At 38.7% G+C, this 21,290-nt stretch overlaps 1 protein-coding gene across 1 annotated transcript in view; it reads left to right on the plus strand.

The window, feature by feature from the left end:
• Positions 1-21,290, plus strand: part of LOC107544855 (phospholipid-transporting ATPase FetA-like) — a 51,074-nt gene that overhangs the window by 15,321 nt on the left and 14,463 nt on the right. The window contains exons 9-16 of the mRNA XM_016222779.2: positions 157-315; positions 2,893-2,981; positions 10,146-10,342; positions 12,993-13,201; positions 15,234-15,277; positions 17,719-17,884; positions 19,966-20,154; positions 20,823-20,938. Of these exons, the coding sequence (XP_016078265.2) occupies positions 157-315; positions 2,893-2,981; positions 10,146-10,342; positions 12,993-13,201; positions 15,234-15,277; positions 17,719-17,884; positions 19,966-20,154; positions 20,823-20,938 (1,169 nt within the window). The remainder of the gene's footprint in view (positions 1-156; positions 316-2,892; positions 2,982-10,145; positions 10,343-12,992; positions 13,202-15,233; positions 15,278-17,718; positions 17,885-19,965; positions 20,155-20,822; positions 20,939-21,290) is intronic.

The following is a 21,290-nucleotide window of genomic DNA, read 5'->3' on the forward strand; positions in this document are numbered from 1 at the left end:
CTTTCTAAAGCGAGTTGGTGAGAAATGGGCAGCATCTGGGTATAGATTTTGAAAGAGGGTGTTCTTTCCTCTTTTATATTAAGCCTCCTTCTATCCTGTTAGGAAAAGCCTAAAATTGCAGAGCCAGCACTCTTACTCCTTCATTTTTTTTTCCAGGAGAAGTGAGGTGTGAATCTCCCAATAACAAGTTGGGCAGATTCACAGGAATGCTGACTTATAAGGGAAAAAACTACATCCTGGACCATGACAAGCTGCTGCTCCGAGGATGCATCATCAGGAATACAGATTGGTGCTATGGCTTAGTGATTTATACTGGTACGTCTCCCTGGAGCCACAGTTAGACCCCCAGCCTGCTGGATTCAATTCATGGCCAAGCTATGGGTACTTAGGTTTCAGGGTATAGATATGGTACTCAGATATATATCAGAACACTATTGCTTTGAGACAGATAGAAAGGGAGGTGGATGGATGGATGGATGGATGGATGGATGGATGGATGGATGGATGAATGGATGACTTAAGAAAAAAAACCTTTTTTTTAGGAAAACAATGACTTTTTTTTCCAAGCAATGATTAGCTGCCAACATATCAACTCTGCATTCATGAGTCTTTCCAATCATATCTGGACCCAAGAGAATGAATACATATAGAAGTACACATAGGATTGGCCTGTGAAAGGGGAGAGTGTATATGTGGACGACACTCATGAAGAGGGAGTAAATACAGTGCTCATTATGGAGAATACAGACTATAATGTGAAGGGTTTGTGCCAGAGAAAAGGCACATGTGAATCATTAGCAGTGGCCTCTCTTGAAATGTCACTTAGAACCATAGTCCCTTATACTTAGTGAGGGATTTTCTTGGGTTATGATGTGGTTCAGGAAAATGGAGGAACCTTCTCTGCTACCCTATGCCTTGGGAACAGTGGGCATTGCTGACAACAACCATAGGAAGACGGGGATTCTGAAGATAGAATCGGGGAAAATTTGCTACAGTGAATTCTACTCAACTCAGAGTTCCCCTTCTAGAGAATTTTCTCCTAGACCTGAGGATCCTAGATGCCTCACTTATGTGGAAAATAATGGAATCCAAGCCCTAGAGCAGGGATAGGGAAACTTTTTGATGCCAAGGGCCATTTGGATATTTATAACGTCATTTGAGGGCCATACAAAATTATCAACTTAAAAACTAGCTATGAAAAAAGCTCCTAGATTTATTGAATTTTGAGTCCCTCCTGCGGTTGCCTTGGCAGGGCCAGAACAAATGATTATGGCCTGTAGGCTGGACATTCCCCACCCCTGCCCTAGAGAGATGCTTAAGCATCCAGGGAGGCCTTGGTGAAACTTTCTTCATTGATTCTTGACCTATAAGTGACAGCTTCTAAGTTGCCTAGTCCCAAACTCAAAAGATTTGAAGTAGACTTATTTTTTTCACTGTACTTAAGCAGCTCCACACACACATTGCCACACATAAAAAGCTCATTTTTCAGCAAAGTATTTTCTCCCCAAAGCAGTGAGGTTGCAGTGAGGAGGTTGCCAACCAGCACAAATCTAGTTAAGGTTTCCCTCTGACTCTTGGTTGGTTTCATGGTAGTGAAAAATCTCTCTGGGGGCTTTGAGAAGCTCAGGACAGAGGAGAACTGATGCCACCTAAGAGCGTCTCAAGGGAGGCAGTGCAGAAATGAATTACTCTTCCTGCTACATTATGTGTACTGTGATCTCCACATTCCTCTTTTTTTTTTTTTTGTAATTAAGGATGGGTTACCTACCTGTCCTTTTTTTTCTTTCTTTCTTTTTAATATGTCTTTATTGATTTCAGAGAGAGAGGAAAGGAGGGGGATAGAGAAAGATAGAAACATCAATGATGAGAGAGTCATTGATTGGCTGCCTAGCCTGCAACCCGGGCTTGTGCCCTGTGTGGGAATCAAACCCCGATTGCCTGGATCCTAGGTTGATGCTCAACCGCTGAGCCATGTCTGGCCAGGCCACATTCCTCTTGAAAGCTGGGGTAGGGGCAGTCTTTCTATCAACAAGATACTGTGCCTTGTAGCTTTCAGTCTCTCAGCCAAACTTCTCATTAGTTCAGACCCTTTAAGGAATACTTAAGAGGAAAGAATGGCATAGCTTATGCACCACATTCTCAGAGTTTGTCCACATACCAGGGAAGTTCCAGCTCCCTCATATGTAAACATTGATGAAATTCCTTCATTAGAGTACATGTAAGAATAATAATCAGATGGTAAAAGGCCAGAGAAATTGCTACTTACACTATCTTCTAAACCTCTTATTTTCTCTGCAGCCATATCTCTCTGGTCAGTGATTTTCAACTCTAGTGCCTGTGGTCATTAAAAGCTTTTTACCTCTACTTACTATCTGCCCTGTCATGAAGAAATGTGGACTCTCTGTCTCTCAGCCCCAGAGAAGTCTCAGATCCCCAGCTTCCACCTCAGAAGAATTCACTGCCATTGCTGTTTCTTTTCTCCCTTTCCCAATTAGAAACTTTAAATAGAGCCTCGTCCATCAGTGGGTTTCCTAAAAAAAAAAACCTCTATCAGAAAATCCCTTTTCTAAGATAATTAACCCAGTGGTAATGGGAGAGAAACTTGCGACTCCTATTCTGATTTAGCTCATCTGTGAAAGACTACACATCTAAGGTGCCGCAATTAGAGGGGTTATCATTGCTACATTTTGCAGAGGTAGTTGGAATTATTCTTAGATACAAATTTTCTATTCTTTGAATTATTGGCTCCAACTATGAATCCTTTTCCAGGGCTTTATCCTAATACTGGAAAGAGGTTTGATTAGGTGATCATAAAGGTACATTCCAACCCAATTTCAAGCCTCTGAGTATATTCAATAATTCTAAGAGCTGATGTCTCCCTGTTTCACTTAGGGCCAGACACCAAATTAATGCAGAACAGTGGAAAGTCCTCCTTTAAACGGACACATATGGACCATCTCATGAATGTCCTTGTGCTCTGGGTAAGTTAAACACTTTTTTCTATTTCTTTATGAATAGACATACTTCCCTTCCGCGGGAGTAGCTGGTATTTCCAACTTGGAATTTAGTTGTTTGAAAGTCTCAAGCAGTCTTTAGGACCCCACATACTAATGTTGGAAGCAGAAAAGAACAGATCCAAGTGATAAGGAATTCTCTAGTGTATACTCTATTGTGGAGGATAGTCATGATTTGTTTAAGGTGGATCAAGTACCCTGTTTTAGAAATTAAGATGTGTTTTTATTTTTTCACAACCAGTTTTGCTCATGACCACTTTAATGAAACCTTACTTGGCTAATAGAATACCTTACTTGAACTGATGATTTTCAAACTGTGTTTCCTTAGAGGAATCTAAGGGCTGCTGCAGGGAGAAGAGAGGCGATCAACTGAATTTTGTTCTGGCTTCCTCATTCTGAAGTTCTTGCTTCAAAAAGAGAAGCTTCACATTTATCTGTTTTGTGAGATTTCAGTTAGAAAATAGAAGATTCTGCTGCTAAGAAATTAAATTTGAAAAGCACCATAGCCCTAACAGGTTTGGCTCAGTGGTTAGAGCATCGGCCTGCAGACTGAAGGTCCTAGGTTTGATTCTGGCCAAGGGCACGTACCTCGGTTGCAGTCTCGATCCCTGGTCCTGGTCAGGGTTCATGCAGGAGGCAGCCAATCGATGTTTCTCTCTCTGTCTCCTCCTTTCACTCTCTCTAAAAGCAATGGAAAAAATATCCTTGGGTGAGGATTTAAATAAATAAATAAATAATAAAAATAAAACATCCTTTTAAAAAGAAAGAAAAAAAAAGAAAAGCACTACAGTAGAAAATAATCAGCCTGATAACAGAAGTTTAAATTGAAGACTAATCAATTACTTTATTCCCATGCTATCATATATAGGTTGTCTTTATTGTTGTTAGATATAGACATTAATTTCTTCATTTATACAACTTCTTTGCATAACGGAGCAGTTCCAGCACTGCCTATACTTAATTACAGTACAATTACTGTAAGAGAATTACAATTAATATCTCTTTTAGTTTTACTCTATTGCTTAGAATGTAAAAATTAAAAAATGCCTTTTCTTTCTGTATATTTCTCATAAATATCTGGATTATAAACTGCCTGTTCTCCATTATTTATTATGGGAAGAATCACGTTTCTTTTTCTAACTCCTTTGGATTTAGTAAATGGGTTTTAGAAAATGAGGAAAGTTTATTCAGCTTTGAGGCCAAAAACGCATATCCAGTCTTTCTCTTTCTACTGTTGTTTGCATAGCTTTCCACAGTTGAAATATAGTGACATTTCCTGGTTTCTTAATGAGGGAGACAGTCACAGTTGAGAATTTAGAGAGGCAACATAGGCAAATATGGCTTCGATAATATTAAGAACATATATCATTACACATTAAGCTAGGTCATTTAGCCTAGGCCTGTCTTCAAAACAGGATGTCTGTCATATACATAGGAAGGTTCAACTACTTGTTTATCTATCTTAAGGGTAGTAATAATACTTGACATGTGTAGAGGGATTTTAACTTTTTAGAATATTTTCACATTACTCACTAACTGCAGCCTCGCTATATCCATGAACAGTAAGCAAGCAAATTGAGACACAGTAAAGATAAATATCATAAATAAAATTCCACAGAAAAATAATGGCAAAGACAGGTCTATGACTCATCAAGTCATCAAGTAATATTTACTAAGAATCTGTTATGTAGCCAATACATGCCAGATGTGGTGAGTGAGAATCATAAAGATGTATAAGACCTGGGTCCAGGCCTCAAGTGTTTAAGTTCATTTTTGGAGGATCAATATGTACCAGATACTTTACATACATGATTTTATTTAATTGTCACATCTATCTATCTAGGCATAACTTTTCAGGGTCTATACTATTTCTGCTATACTTGCTGTCTCCCTGGGGAGACAAAATTAAAACACATGACAAGCCCTGTTTAACATGGCAGATTGACCACATGTGAAGAACATAAAAATTAAAAAGAAGCCCGGCCAGTGTGGCTAAGCAGTTGAGTGTCAACCTAGGAACCAAAAGGTCACCGGGATGCCCAGGTTGCAGGCTCGATCCCCAGTAGGGGGCGTATAGGAGGCAGCTGATTGATGATGTTTCTCTCTCATCGATGTTTCTATCTCTCTATCCCTCTCCCTTCCTCTTTCTAAAAATCAATAAAAACGTATTTTTTTTTTAAAGAAAGTTCTCTTTTTAAAAAATTAAAAAGATTCTAAAAGCTTCCAGGAAGAAATAAAAGATCATATATAAGGATCAGGAATCAGATAGCATTGGCCTTATCACCTGCAACAACAGAAATATCAATGCCCTCAAAATCTGCCAGAAGATTATTTGCAGCCTATAATTCTAAATCCAGTGAAACTATCAACAAAATGCTAATGTAAAGAAATTTCCCTATGTGCAAACTTAATAAAAATTTTACTCATCATGTATCCTCTCTTAGGAAGCTCCTAGTGTATAATTAAGCAAAACAAGAGAGTGACTCAAGAAAGTAGATACGGAAGCTAGGAAACATGGGAGCAGTGAAAGAAAGCCCTACGATGATAGCTGAGTAACAGAACTAGAGAACACCAGTGTAGATTAGAGCAGGAGTATAAAGGGATCTGCTCAGCCTCTCACAAGGTGGAGGCAGCAGAGAGGTGGTGTAAATGCCAGGAGCAGTTAAGCTGGTAGAGTAGTTGCTGTGAATTCCTATATTTGAGGTCATGCACTGTTTCCCTCAGAAAGTATGGAATATTATCTGGGGTACCCTGTTCACTTTGGGGCATCCAGTTTAAGACAGACATTGAGATTTCCTGTTGAAGCCTAATGAAATGACTGTAAAGAAGTACAAGCAGGAAATAAATACCTAACCGCCATGTCAGAGGATAAGGAACCATCAGCAGACCTGAAATGTTGATGAGTTTTTGGAAGGCAGAAAATAGATTATACTAATAGAGAAACCAGATAGTGAAAGTTTCAGTGGAAGTACATTCTTCTTGGTAGAGTTCAAGAGTAGCTCCATGCTAGAGTCAGCAGATATGGAGAGCAGGAGTGGAATGTGCGCTAATAATCAGGATAGTTAATTTTAAAATTGCCCACAAAACAATATGGGCAACAGTAGGCCCTCTGTACCATCCTATCACATACATATAGCAATAAGAAATGTATTCGTCTTCCAGTCCCAAACAAACAAAGTGCTATCTTCTAATATGGGTATCATCACTTAAGAATAAAAAACACTTTATTTTAAATTTGAGGGCTCAAGCTTGCCTGCAAGCTCCTTGTGTAATCCAGGGTGAAACCTGTAGAACAGCACATACTGCCTACCCACACAGAACTCATGATGCCATCCTCCCAGGCAAGGCAGTGGCCTGTTGGGGAAACAAAACCAACCAAAGGAACAAACTATTCTTTTACTCATATTTTTCAGTGGACTAGCAGGAAATCAGAAGCATGAGAGGAGGGTAAGGATGAACAAATAGAGTAACAAGGAAGGGCATAGAAGCAGCAACAGGAGAACCTAGGCTGGGCCCCTTGGATCACTGGGAAGTCAGAAAAAAGGGGGCCTTGGAGATAAGTTCAGGGTAAGCCCAGGACAAGCTGCCCCTGCCGATTGCTCCCCTGGTTGCATATCTTGTGGGGTCCCTTGGGATTTAGGAGATACATGCCTGTGGGGGAAGGAGAGGGGAAACGGATTGGCATGGGCATGCTTCCTGGAGGGAGAGAGCACTGGTACCTTGGATTTCATGGGTTTTAAGGGCTAGGTGTTTAGGGGAAGTCTTAGGGGAGGGTCAGTAGACTATTCATCAGCTTTATGCTGAGTACCAAAGTGAGATTTATTCTCTTAATTTGTCTGTCCTTGGGTGTGGTTATCAAATGGCATTAATTAGATTTCTGTTATCTGTCTCCCTGAGTAGAGTAATTTAAGCTATTTACTCTCTGGTTGGGGAGGAGAAGTATAAACCATTTACTCTTAAATGTCCTTAGTTTAAGGGACGATAGGATTTACTAGGTGGCTTCAAACTGCTGTTTAACTGTTTTAGTTTCCCTATTGTGCTTGTGCTGGAATTTTTCTAGCTTCTTACTAACCTATAACATATGCAAAGTCTTGTACACAGATGTTTAATGCTGCTTGTTTGTAATAGTCAAAAGCTAGAAACAACCCAAATGTCCAATAAAAACTAAATTAGTGAACAAATTGTGTGGTAGAATACTACTCAGCAATAAAAAGAAATGAGCAATTAGTAGATGCAAAAACATGGATGAATCCAAAAATAATTATGCTGAGTGAAAAAAGCCAGACAAAAAAATATATATATTATTCCATTTATAGTATTTTTTAAAATTTCCATCTTTATTAGGATATAATTGACATATAACATTGTGTAAGTTTAAGGTATACCACATAATGATTTGATATATGTATATAGTGTGAAATGATCACCGTAATAAGGTTAGTTAGCACATCAATCACCTCACAAAGTTATAATTTTTTGTGGTAAGAATTTATAAGATCTCTCTTAGCAACTTTCAAATATACAATGATTGTTAACTATAGTCACCATACTGTACATTATCTCCCTGTGGGGAAAGTGAAAACACTTAGGTTTTCTTGCCACCTTCTCCCTGCGAAGGCCCCAGTTATGTACACATGATACAGCATAGCCATAACAGATGCCATGTTAGCTGACTAATAACGCCTGACCCATCTTTGGTTGGGGGCCACTATTGTTCTGGGTCGTATAAGACTGGCCAGGGACTTTCAGAGGTGCGGTTTGTCCCCTGTGTATGCTCAGCTGGCCGCCACCAGGAACAAGAGTGCGGTTTGTCTCTTGGCTGGCCGCAGCAGAATAAAGTCATGTCTCATCCTCCTTCAGCTCCACGGTTTTCCTTCAGACTGTCCGGATCTAGTGCGAACCTCCCCTGCATTGATTATTTGCATTACAATCCCCAAAACTTATAAATGGAAGTTTGTACCCTTTGACTACCTTCACCCATTCCCCCTCAACTAACCCTGACCTCTGACGACCACCAATCTGCTCTCTGTTTTTGTGAGTTTGTATTTTTTAGATTTCATATATGAGTGAAATTATACAGTATTGGTTTTTTCTGATTTATTTCACTTAGCATAATGCCTTCAAGGTTCATCCATGTTGTCACAGAATTTCCTTCTTTTATGGCTGAATAATATTCCATTATATGTATATATAATACCACATTTTCTTTATACATTCATCTGTTGATAGACACTTTTTTAAAGTTGTTTGCATTTCTTGGCTATTGTAAATAATGCTGCAGTGAACATAGGGCTGTAAATATCTCTTGAAGATAGTGATTTAATTTTCTTTGGATATGTTATAGAATAGTAAGAAGCTGGGAAAATTCCAGGACAAGCAGATTAGGGAAACTAAGACAGTTAAACATTAGTTTGCAGCTGATTGGTTTAGAAAAGATAGGATTTACTAGATGGCTGCAAAATGCTTGTCATCTAGATTTTCTAGAGGGCTGCAAACTGATATTTAACTATCTGTCTTAGTTTTCCTATTCCGCTTGTCTTGGAATCTTCCTAGCTTTTTACACCCAAAAGTGGACTTGCTGGTTTTATGCCAGTACCATACTGTTCTGATTACTTTAGCTTTGTAATATAGTTTGAAATCAGAAAGTTGTGTTGCATCAAGCTCAGTTCTCCTTTGTCAGGATTGCTTTGGCTATTTTGGGTCTTTTGTAGTTCCATACAAATTTTAGGATTGTTTTTTTATTTCTGTAAAAAATGTCATTGAAATCTTGATAGGGATTTCATTAAACCTATAGATAGCTTTGGGTAGTATGCACATTTTAACAATATTAACTCTCAATCTATGAACCCTATATAGGATATCTTTCCATTTTTTTGTGTTTTCTTCAATTTCTTTCATTAATATCTAAATCCCACTTGATTGTGGTATATGATCCTTTTAATGTGCTATTGAATTTGGTTTGCTACTATTTTGTTGAGAAGTTTTGCATCTATGTTCATTAGGAATATTGACCTGTAGCTTTCTTTTCTTGTAGTGTCCTTGTCTGACTTTGGTACCAGGGCATTGCTGGCCTTGTAAAAGGAGTTCTGGAATATTATCTCCTCTCCCCAAAGTTCTTTTCTAGACATAGTTCTCAAATTTGTCTTATTTCTTTGCTTCCTTGCCCCTCCATGCCTTTCTCTCTCAACTTCATGGCAAGAAAGTTGCAGTTATCTGGGACAGTAATCTTGGGTAAAAAGGTATCTCTAATCTCAATTTTGCCTCGAGGTAAAATTCAGTTGGAAAGAATTATTGGGCCTTAAGTGCTTAAGATCTTAATCTTATCTCTTTCTCTTTAGTTTCTAAAAGTAAGGAACTTTGTCAGTCCTTAGATGACCCAAATTTCTCCCCCCCCCTTTTTCCCCCATTTCTGTTTATAAATTGGCCAATTATTTCCCTAAACTCTTTCTTTTAATACTTTGTCAAAGGCAGTCAACACACACTAATATTCTAATTGTTTCTAACCACCTCCTTTAGAGCTATGTAGGCTCAGCAGGCACATGGTCTGTCTTTAAGTTTTACCAAATTCTGTACTGTTAACATGATTGCCATACTTTCAGCCTTTTATATCAATTTACCACCCACCCACCCCCAACTGCTAAGCCAATGCCACACATTTTAGACTTGTGTTAAAGCATTACCTTACTCCAATAATGGAGTGATTAAGAGATTGGGTTCTGGAACTGGTTCAAATCTGTCTCTCCTAATTAGTAGCTAAATGACTTTAGGCAAAATACTTTCCCATTCTTAATATCAAGTTCCTCATCTATTATTAAAAGAGGGGTGTTATAAATATTAAATAAAATAATATATGTAAAGCACTTAGCACAATTCCTGGCACTTAATTAATATTTAATATATTTTAGTTATTATCATATACCTTCAAATCCAGTATCATATACTTTCAAATCCCAGCTCCTGGTGGGCTTTCTTTTTCTGTCCTGTGTACTACTGCCTAGAGCCTATAAACTTCCCAGACCCCTCTCCTTCAAGAAGAGAGAGGAGCTTTGTTGAGAGATAAGGCTCCAAAAGGCAGAACTAAAGTAGCATATGCCTTGGATGAAATGTTAATTCTTTTTTTTGGATTTCTAGATTTTTCTGCTTTTAGGTAGCATGTGTTTTGTCCTAGCAGTTGGGCATGGCATTTGGGAGAACAAGAAAGGCTTCTACTTCCAGAATTTTCTGCCATGGAATGAATATGTCTCTTCATCATTTGTCTCTGCCATCCTCATATTCTGGTCCTACTTCATTATTCTCAACACCATGGTGCCTATTTCACTCTACGTCAGGTAGGCCTCTTCGATCACTTTGGGTTACAGGTGGAGGAGCTGACTTCATAATTCCTGATTAATTCCCCAACTAGAATGGGAACTTTTAGAAAGCATAGACTGTGTGCTCTTTAACCCACTACTTTCCACAATGCCTGGTATATAAACACTCTGAGAAATATCTAGAGATTGCATAATGTTTTCCATATCCAGAATACTGTTCTAGGTACTGTGTGGGTTATACAAAAAGAAAATTGTCCCTGCCCTCAAATAGCTTATAATGTAAGTGACAAATAAGACGTACAAGCACATGAAATAATTAGAAAAAATACACACAAATTTTGTGATGCTAAAGCATCAGCCACACAGCCCCTAATTTATCACTGAGATAGAGCACAAACATTCATTTGTAAATCAGTTAATCATAATTCAGAATGCGTTTTCCCATAGAAAAAAATGTGGAAAATGGTGGATAGGTGTAATTGTGACCCAAGTTCTGCTTCTTAAAAGTTGGAGAAGAGCCCAGCCAGCATGACTCAGAGGTTGAGCATTGACTTATGATCCAGGAGATCTTGGTTCAGTGCCCACTCAAGGCACATGCCAGGGTTGCGGGCTCAATCCCCAGTAGGGGGTGTGCAGGAGGCAGCCGATCAATGACTCTCTCATCATTGATGTTTCTATCTCTCTCTCCCTCTTCCTTCCTCTCTCTGAAATCAATTAAGACATAGTAAAAAAGAAAAAAAGTTGGAGAAGAGAAGATGATGGATGTTTCCTCTTCTTCTTGCACCATGGACAAAAATTGAAATACAAAAATAAGTCTTTACTCTGATTTTCTCTTTCTGTTTTCAACATTTCCTTTCACAAACACACACCCCAAACACATTTTCTCATCCTTCTTTCCAGGTTTCCTAAATCCTGCACTGTGGCATTCCAACCTGAAAAGCACCCTACACAACTAAATTATCTTGTTAATTTAGCAGATATTTGTTGAGCACTTACTATGAGCCAACCACTGTATTAGGTGCTAGAGAAAGAAACATTACTAATAAGGCAGCCCTTTCTCTAAATAAGCTTACAACATTGCCATGGAAACAGATACTTAAATGAATAATTATGGTACAATATAAAAATTAGGTAATAGAAATATATATATAAATGCTATGGGAGCCTTGAAAAGGAATGGATTAGTTCTGCCTGGAAAGGCTTAGGTGTCTACAGAAAAAGGTAATAAACTCATAATTGAGAAAAGAGTAGAATTCACCAAGCAGAAAATAAGAAAAGAATATTGTAAGCAGAAAGATCAGCATGTGCAAAAGTTTGGAGGGGTTTTTTAAGCTTAATCTTGCCATAGAACAGTGAATAGCCTAAACTCAGATGTTAGATGGTAATTTAGGATCAGATCCAAGAAAGACTTAAAAGTCAAGCCAAGGAGTTTGGATTTTATCCTAAAAGCAGCAAAGATCTTTCTAAGGAAAGAAATAATGTGATTAAATGTTTCGATTTAGAGAGATTGCTATAGTCGCTTGTATGGCAAAGGAAGGGAGATCACAACAAATGAGGAGAGTCATCAATGTGTGTATGAGTACCACTCCCCTCAGCTCAAACAAAAAAATCCATGTTGTTCAATGCACCTTTCTCAGATAGGGGTTACTAATGAAGCAATCTAAACTAACACATATTAAATATGAATGATAATAGGAAGAAGGCCCCTTAAAAGTCTTCACTGTATTAAAATGAAGATGCTTTATGTTAACCACAAAGAATCTGTAAGGAATGTTATTTGCAACAGAAGAGGAATGTGACAAAGGCAGTAGGGAAAAGTCAGATAAAATGAAAAGGAGGCGCCCTAGCCGGTTTAGCTCAGTGGTTAGAACATTGGCTTGCAGACTGAAGGGTCCCAGGTTTGATTCTGGCCAAGGGCACATACCTCGGTTGCAGGCTCAATACTCAACCCCGGGTGGGGCACGTGCAGGAGGCAACCAATTGGTGTATCTGTTTCACATTGATGTTTCTCTCTCTCTCCTTTCCACTCTCTCTGAAAAGCAATGGAAAAAATATCCTTGGGTGAGGATTTAAAAAAAAATGAATAGGAGGCTATGAGGGGGAGAAGCTACCCCAAAGGTAGGTATCTCTGCCTGGGAATTTATCAGAGGGTCAGCTCCCGTAAGTTTTTCCTGATTTCCACTGATACTTCCCTTCTTGTTCTGAAACAAAGAAGCTCTGAGTATTTTAACTTTCTCTCAATCTCATCAATTGATTTACCTGACAGCAGTAATAATCATCTAATTAAGCCTCGTCAGCCTTTTATAAGTTAGCTGTTAATTCTATCAAGCCTTGCATTACTGCAGAAGTTCAAAATTTGTGACTTTTCCTAGATATGTTTTGGAAGAAGAAAGAGCGAAAGGGGAAATGCCCCTGCAAAGGTAATCAAGTATATCTGGATCCAGATGGTAATGCCTTGTGTGATAATGGTCAAAGTCAGAATTACAATGGGTTGGCTGGTGGCAAGAGTCCTGTGATCCAAGATTGATTGTAAGTTCCCAAGTAAGATACTCTGATGTGATTTTCAGATGCTGGTCCTGGCCTACCACAAGACTAGTAAGGAAACCAAGATACTGTATTTGTTTGTCCTGCTCTGACCCAGGACCCTTTTTTCTTGCTTTCTCCTTAGTGTTGAAATAATAAGATTGGGCAACAGTTGTTATATCAACTGGGATCAGAAGATGTTTTGTTCACTAAAGAACACACCAGCACAGGCTCGTACTACCACCCTTAATGAGGAGCTCGGCCAGGTCAAATATGTGTTCTCTGACAAAACAGGGACCCTGACTCAGAACATCATGATTTTCAACCAGTGTTCTATTAATGGGACACTATATGGTATGCACGTCTTCCCACTTTTCCTGAGTCCTGGAGAACCAATTTAAAGATTGTTTTATTTTTATTTTTTAATTTATCTTTATTGTTGAAAGTATCAACAAAGTCCCCTTTTTCACCCCATTGACCCCCTCCATCCTACCCCCCCCCCAGGCCTACGGCACTATTGTCTGTGTCCATGGGTTATGCATATATGCACATAAATTCTTTGGTTAATCACTTTTGCAGATTATTTTCAAGAATAATCAAGCTCTAAGTCACATTTGCCTTAGTCTCATAGCCTTCTCTATTCATTAGACAAAGATCATTTAGCCCATTCAGTTCTATTCAAAAAGCATTTAGTGCCTTGTAGATGCAATCCATCATGCAGACATTGGAAATACCAAGATATACAAGCTTAATCTCGGTCCTCAAGGAATTTCTAATGTCTTGGGAATGTCAGTTTACTCATATTAAGTCAGATGGAGCAACCAGCTTATTACTGAAGCTGCTAATTTCCTGATTCTCCCTCAGACCAATAAACAGTCTTGAGAGAAGCTATCAAAGTGTAGTCAGAGTTTGCTCAGTATTTCCTATGCCCAGTTCCTCATTTATTTCATTCCTTAATCATAAGTTTGTTTTCATGATAGTGTTAAGGCCTCATGTGTGTGAGCATTCATACCCAGTGCACTAACTAGCAGAGGAAGGCAATCACATCTAAAAAGCTAGAGCATGTAGGATGTTCTTCTGGGATGATGAAAAACCTTTGAAGCTAGTGCACAACATTGGTAGGTGCACAACATTTCGAATGCACTAAATGTCACTGTGTTGTACACTTTAAAATGTTTAATTGTATGTTATGTGAATTTCACCTCAATTAAAAAATAATTAAAATTTTTAAATTTCAAAGAAAGCTAGAGCACTCTAATAATTCCTATTATCTCTGCCAAACAGGGTTTATTTTTGGATGAATTGATTTGGGTGAAGATCTTATTCTCTGACTTATTATAAGATCTGGGTAAGGTTGAAAAGGGTCATGGGTGTTTCTGTGCTTGGCCTCAGACTGTCTTCCACCCCAATTCTGTCTGTCCTATACTCTCCACTGGCCTAGATCCTAAACATTCTAGCCCTCTTTTCACATCTCTTCTAGATAACTTTTCTGATTGGAGGGCTTCCTGAGGTATGAAGTCTCTCAGATCCAGTGACTAACCTCCAGCTTCACCTCACTCTCACTTAAGGGAGATGAGTTGGGACCCAAGCAGATGCCTACTTCTTACCACTGGCTTGGGGAAAGAAGTTTACTGTAGCACTGAGGGCTAAGAATAGCCTGAGGGCTAGGTAGCCTGAGGGAATTCAAGGCAGTTTAACTGCAAGTCTATGATGATAAAATCAAAAGAAAAAAGCTTTTAAAAACCCTTCTTTAAATTACCATATAACCCAGTAATTTCATTCCTAGGTATATACCAAAAAAAAAATTGACAGTCTGAGGCCAAAAAATTGAAAACAGGATTCAAACAAATAGATATATGCTAGTGTTCATTGCAGTACTATGCACAATATCCCAGTAGTAGAAACAACCCATGTGTGTATTAACAGATGAATGAATAAACAAATTGTGGTATATCCATACAATGGAATATTAGTCAAAAAAAGTAATGATGTCAACAATTTAAAAAAAGTAATGAAGTTCTGACACATGCTACAACATGGATGGTCTTGAAAACATTATGCTAAATGAAATAAGCCAGACACAAAAGGAAATACTGTATGATTGTATTTATATGTAATGTCTAGAATAGGTAAATTTACAGAGACAGAAAGAACAGTAGAGGTTACCAAGGGCGGGGAATAGGGAGTTTCTGTTTAGGATGCTGAAAAAGTTTTGGAAATACAATGGTGATTGTTGCACAACACTGTGAATGTAATTAATGTCACTGAATTTTACACTAAAAATGTTTAAAATGGCAAATTTTATGTTATATATACTTTACCACAATAAAAAAAAGTTAAGCCTTTCTTTAAAACCCAATTCTCTCCTCTGTTTACTTACCAACAGGTGCTGTCTATGACAAGTATGGACAGAAGGTGGAAGTCTCTGAGGTGAGTGATTACAGCTCCCTGTGAAATGCATGTAGGAGCTGAGTGAGGCTGTGCTGCACAGCAGCATCTTAACACAAGTGGGGACTCCTTTAGTCCCTGAAATATTAAAGCTTTTATTGGTCCCATAATATCAGAAATCATTATATAAATGACCTACGTTTGAGGAGATTTGGGTTTGTGTTTTAAAATGAAAATGGCTTTATTGTGTGTTTTCTGTTTAAAAAAGTAATCTGTGCTCACTATAAAAAAAAACCAAACAATACAGAAATGTATGAAGAATAAAGTTAAAATCACTTAATCCTGTTTAGATAACCAATGTAAAATATGCTTTTCCTATTTTTATATATATATATATATATATATATGCATACATATACATCTAAATATGATAGATAGATGGATAGATAGAAGAAAGAGAGGAAGGGAGGGAGGGAGAAAAGAATCATGCTCTTTTCAGCCTCTTTTTATTCACTTGACACTATACTGTGGTCCTCTTTCCATGTCAATAAATTAAAGTCTGCACCATCATTTTGAATGACTGTTGTATCCAATTGTATTGATATACCTTAATTTAATCAAGACCTATTTTTATTCCATTTTCTTTTGCTATTATAAATAGCATTGTGGTAAGCACCCTGGTACATACATTTTTGTCTCCTCTTCTGATAATTATTTCCTTAGAATAAAGCCAGAAGTGAAATTGGTTGGTCAAAGGGTACCCACATTTTTAAATGTATTTAATATTACCATATTGCCCTCTAGATAGATTGCACCAAAATATAATCCCACCAAAAATATATGAGAATTCCTTTTTTCCCCTATCTTTGTCAATACTGGGTATTAACAGTGTTTTAATCTTTAGAAATTTAATTGGTGAAAATGATATCTCATTTAATTTACCTTTCTTTGATTACTCATCAGGTTAAATCATTTTTATGTGCTTATTTTCCTTCCCCTTCCCAATCACTTTATTGCCCATTTATACTTATTTTGTGAACTGCCTATTCATATTCTTTGCCTTTTTTTTTAAACTTAAAAGTGTTCTTTATATAGTAAAAATAACAACTCTTTCTTTGTCTGCTAGCTCCAATATATTCTCCATGCTGCTACCAGAGGACTTTCTCTAATACAAATATAATTATGTCACTTCCAGCAGAAAATTGTTGTGACTCCCTATTACATATTAGATGCTAACGCAGGATCAGCCTCATGCCTGACTCTTCAGTTTATCTCTCACCACTCACCAGCTTCCAGTTTTAAAGAATATGCCCAAGAGCTCAATTCTAGAAAAGCCTCAGGGGATGCTATATAATGATTTATCTTAAATTATTGAACCCACAAACTTTCCAGAGCTTACAACTCCGTGGCTGGCCAGGTCTAGGGCTTGGCTCTGAACCTGACCATACTTCTTTGCTGCTATGACAAAACTCTATGTGGAATATAGAAAAGAGCCCATATAGCTCAACTACAAACTTCCCTTACCCCAACATAACACCAGCAGGACAATTGTGTCTGTACTTGACATATTGGGGCCCAGCCCAAGTAGTACCACAGCTACAAAGAACTAGAGAAATATCCTTGAGAGTTCTGGTATAGACTGAAGAAATCTATTAATGTCACACTCCAGGGTGGAATGAGAGAGCCTCAAAGCCAAATTGAACCAGAAAAAAAATGTTTACCCAAGGTGGCTACCAGCAGCCTAGCTGAAATGGAGAATGAAAGTAATGTCTAAAGAAGCCAAGGTCATAGCCAGGAAAATGGTAGTTAATAAGAAGTCCAAAGATTGAGGCAAAGTCAAGTACCACGGGGGCGAGTTAGACACAGAAAGGAATCAGGTATGCTGACAGGACAAGTGAAATGGTTCAAAATGAAATCTGGAACAAGTGCTATGTACTGAAGATTATTTGTAATGCAGCCTTGCCTCTATCTTGCAGTATTCCTCTCTAGTCCCCTGTGAAGTTAAATAGGAATAGTGTAACTGGTATGATATCAGTATTCAGTTTCATTCCCAGCTCCCAAAATCAGGCAGAGGACAGCCAGAGACAAGACTTTTTCCAGATACCATTTACTAATAGGGAGCAGTTACCCCCTCATATCCTCAGGTTTGATTATCATGGATTTGGGACTTGGAACAGTAGAGACTGAAGCTGGCCATTCATCATTCAGGATAGCTGGTGGGGGGAAAGGGAGTAAGAAGAGTCTGCCAAGCAGTGTTCAGCTTGTCTCCTGTGGGATGGATCTTTTCTGGCCCAAAATGAATGGATGGTCCAAGTCAGAGCTAAAAAGGCCTTGGAAACCAGCACAGGGTCTCCTTCATTTATCTTACTTTTCTCTTCCAATCCTCCTAAGAGTTCTTATCACATTACAGAAATTGCTCCCAAATTGACCTTTTACAATGTTAAGCTGCTGCTGAGAAGTTTGTTCTGGCTTATATATTCCAGAAAACAGAAAAGGTTGACTTCTCCTACAACAAATGGGCTGATCCTAAGTTTTCATTTTATGACAAGACTTTGGTGGAAGCAGTAAAAAGGGGAGATCGCTGGGTACACTTGTTTTTCCTCTCACTCTCATTGTGTCATACTGTGATGTCAGAAGAGAAAGTAGAAGGTGAGAAGGGACCTAAGTCCTTAGGGACTGAGAATATGCCATAGAGTCTAGGCTGGTTGGAGGTGGGGGTGGTTTGATATCATTTGTAATGGCTTCATCTAAGAAAGAACTTTCTAATAGGAAGTATTGCCTAGCAGCGAAATGGACAGTCAAGATAAGTAGTGAGCTCTTGGTCACTGGAAATATTCAAGTAGAAAACAACCTCTTAGTCTTAAAGAAGATTCAGTCATTAGATAGGGGTCAAACTTGGTGCTATCTAGGGAGCTTCTGATCTTGAAACTTTGTGATGTTATGTGATAGAGTCCATCTGAATGATCCCCAAGATCAGCTCCACTGTCTCTGACAAGACTTCCTGAAGCGTGAATGGATTTGTCCTTTTGTTACTTTACTATTAAAAGGTATCCCCACACATCCTAGTTTCTTTAGTAACCAAATACAGGGTGGGGAAACAGTAGATGTGAGTATGTGAAACACAGATTATTATTTATTAATCATTGTATTATTTTCCATACAAACAACTGTAAACCTACTTTTGCTCCACCCTGTGTAGCTATATCATCCATGATACCCAAACTTTTTTTAGAAACAATGAGAAATGACCAATTATAAATTAAGAGGACTTCTTTTCTTAACAAGAATTTAGGTAACCAAATAAATCACATCCTTTAAAATCTATATACTCTTTATATAATACTACACCTTATATTTGTATATTACTTTACAGTTTTGGGTTTTTTAATACGTTTTTATTGATTTTAGAGAGAGGAAGGGAGAGGGAGAGAGATAGAAACGTCAATGATGAGAGGGAGGCATTGATCGGCTGCCTCCTGCACACCCCTTGCTGGGGACTGAGCCACAGCACAGTCATGTGCTCCGACCGGAATTGAACAGTGACCTCCTGGTTCATAGGTCGATGCTCAACCACTGAGCCACGCCGGCTGGGCTTACTTTACAGTTTTATAAATTGTTTTCATTTATATTATCTCCCACAATCTTCACAACAGCCCTCTGAGGTAAGCAGAAAATGAAAACTGATCTCAGTTTTGAAGGAAACTGAAGCTAAAAGAGATTAAAGGACTTGCCTAAAATCCTATATCTAAGAATGGCGGAGATAAGAACTTAAATTTCATGTCTCCTGGCCTCGTGAGCTCCCGCCCCACCACAGGCCTCTCTGGGCCTCACATTCCAACAAGTTCCTATTATTTGAAGCATATTTGGACTTGTCTCTTTACTACCTTGAGTGACAAGGTAGAAAACACACTAGAAAATAGTCTTATTGTCCCATAGATATATCTTATGTCTGACCTAAAATTATACTCCCCCACCCAGTTCATTCACAAGTATAAGACTCTGATTATGAAACTGCTTTTAAAAATTAAATTGTCCTTCTGAAGAGAAATAATCTAAAATAGATCTCAGGTTGTGGTGATATTCTAAAAGAGAAGCTCAAGAAATGTCTTGAGTAATATTAGATTAAAAGACTAATTCAACAAAGTGAGTCATTTAGCACCCCAGGATAAGAGTTTCAAAAGTGGCAGTACTCATTCATATAAATTTTTAACTGTTTATTAAAACATCAATATTACCATGTCTTAGTGGTATTTATTTAAAGTTTGGCTAGTCTTATAAAGGAACACTTTATGCAGGACCACCTGCATGAGACTCATCCAGGAAATCTGTTAAAAATTCTATTTCTTGGGCCCTCCTCCCAGATTTTGTGATTCTGGATGCAGTAAACTTGGGTAGAGCCAAGAATCTGCATATTTAACAAGCTATCTGGGCCATCTTTACCCACTAAAGTTGGAGAGTTTTGTTCATCTGTATACATTGCATGTACCATGTACCTCTGTAATATTAATTCAGGTCTGTAAAATGAGTTGAAAATATTGGAAAGAAAGAAAAAAACCTGACTTGTTCTATACAACCTGGCCTTTTAGGGCCAAACCATGAGGAATTTTTGAAGAAAGATGCCCCTCTTGGGCTCCATCTTTATGTAAACCATTTGGAAGACAGTGTCACTTCTGGGTGGACTTCAGCTGCACATCTCTGTGGGCTCTGGCTGCCCTCTTCTCTCCTGCCAGGTGAGCTGGTGTACCAGGCTCAGTCCCCAGATGAAGGTGCCTTGGTCAGTGCTGCCAGGAACTTTGGCTTTGTGTTGCTTTCCCGTACGCCTGAGACAATCACTATAGTCGAAATGGGAAAAACCAAAGTCTACCAACTGCTGGCTATTTTGGACTTCAGCAATGTGCGCAAGAGGATGTCTGTTATTGGTGGGTGCCCCTCCCAATAGGCCCCCCCCCCGTATTTGTCTTTCATATACTTTTGTACATTGACTTTCTCTTTACACACAGATGTTTTCTCCCACCCACATGCCTTCTCACAGGTACTATGCCTCAAATACAAACACACAGCCATTCCCACCTTCTCTGTCACATATCTTTATATTTTCTTTTATACACAGTGGGGGCTTACTACCATATGCTAGGGTCCTTCTGTAGTGTTCCTGAGTAGTGGTTTGTAAGAACCCCTAAAGCTAAGATACGAACAGAGAATAAATCCATAAAGCCTGAACTTGGAGTAAGAGGGGGGCAGAAATATAGGGGAAATTTATGCTATCTTTTTCTAAATTAGTTTGGGTCATTTTTCATCCTTGGTCCTTACTAAGTGTGAGCCTTGGTATGGAACTTGGACTTGAGATGCTAAACGTGATTCTGCATCAGTCTTCCACAGGTGATACTGAACCAATGGAAGAACTGGTTCCATAAGGTGCTCTCTCACTCTCACCAGCCTTCACCACATCACTTATCTTGTGTTTAGCCCCAAAATGTATCAGAAACAAGTGTCATGGGAACAGCCTCCTGCCATCCCTCAGTGGCCCAGACAAGTTCTTGTAACAGTGGGCCTATATGGTTGCTTTGCTTGGTTTGCTTATCCTTAGTGAGGACACCTGAAGATCGGGTAATATTGTTCTGCAAGGGAGCAGACACCATCCTCTGTCAGCGGCTTCATCCATCCTGTACATCCCTCAGAGATGTGACCATGGACCATTTAGATGTAAGTGTGTAGGCTGTAGGGGAGGGAAGCTATGGGTGGTTCTGTGTATCTGGATATGTGTCCACATGTGTCCCTCTGTCATTGTGTTTCCATGTAGGTATATATTGGTGTCTGTGTCTCTTAAATTGATGAAGAATAAAAACTACCTCATTCTGTGGGATTCTCACTGATCATATTGTCAAGGAGTTGGATGGCACAGGATCCCAGGGGCATGACAAGGACTTTGTCTCTGGGATCACTTACACAGTTGGAATAGTTCTCTCTGATTCCTGGCTTTGGAGCTCCCATGGTCAGACCTAGAATTTGCTTCAGAATAGGGCCTGCTGGTATGGGAGGCCCCACCCCATGAGCC

Source organism: Miniopterus natalensis, chromosome 12 (assembly GCF_054644295.1).
Source record: "Miniopterus natalensis isolate mMinNat1 chromosome 12, mMinNat1.hap1, whole genome shotgun sequence".
NCBI lineage: Eukaryota > Metazoa > Chordata > Mammalia > Chiroptera > Miniopteridae > Miniopterus > Miniopterus natalensis.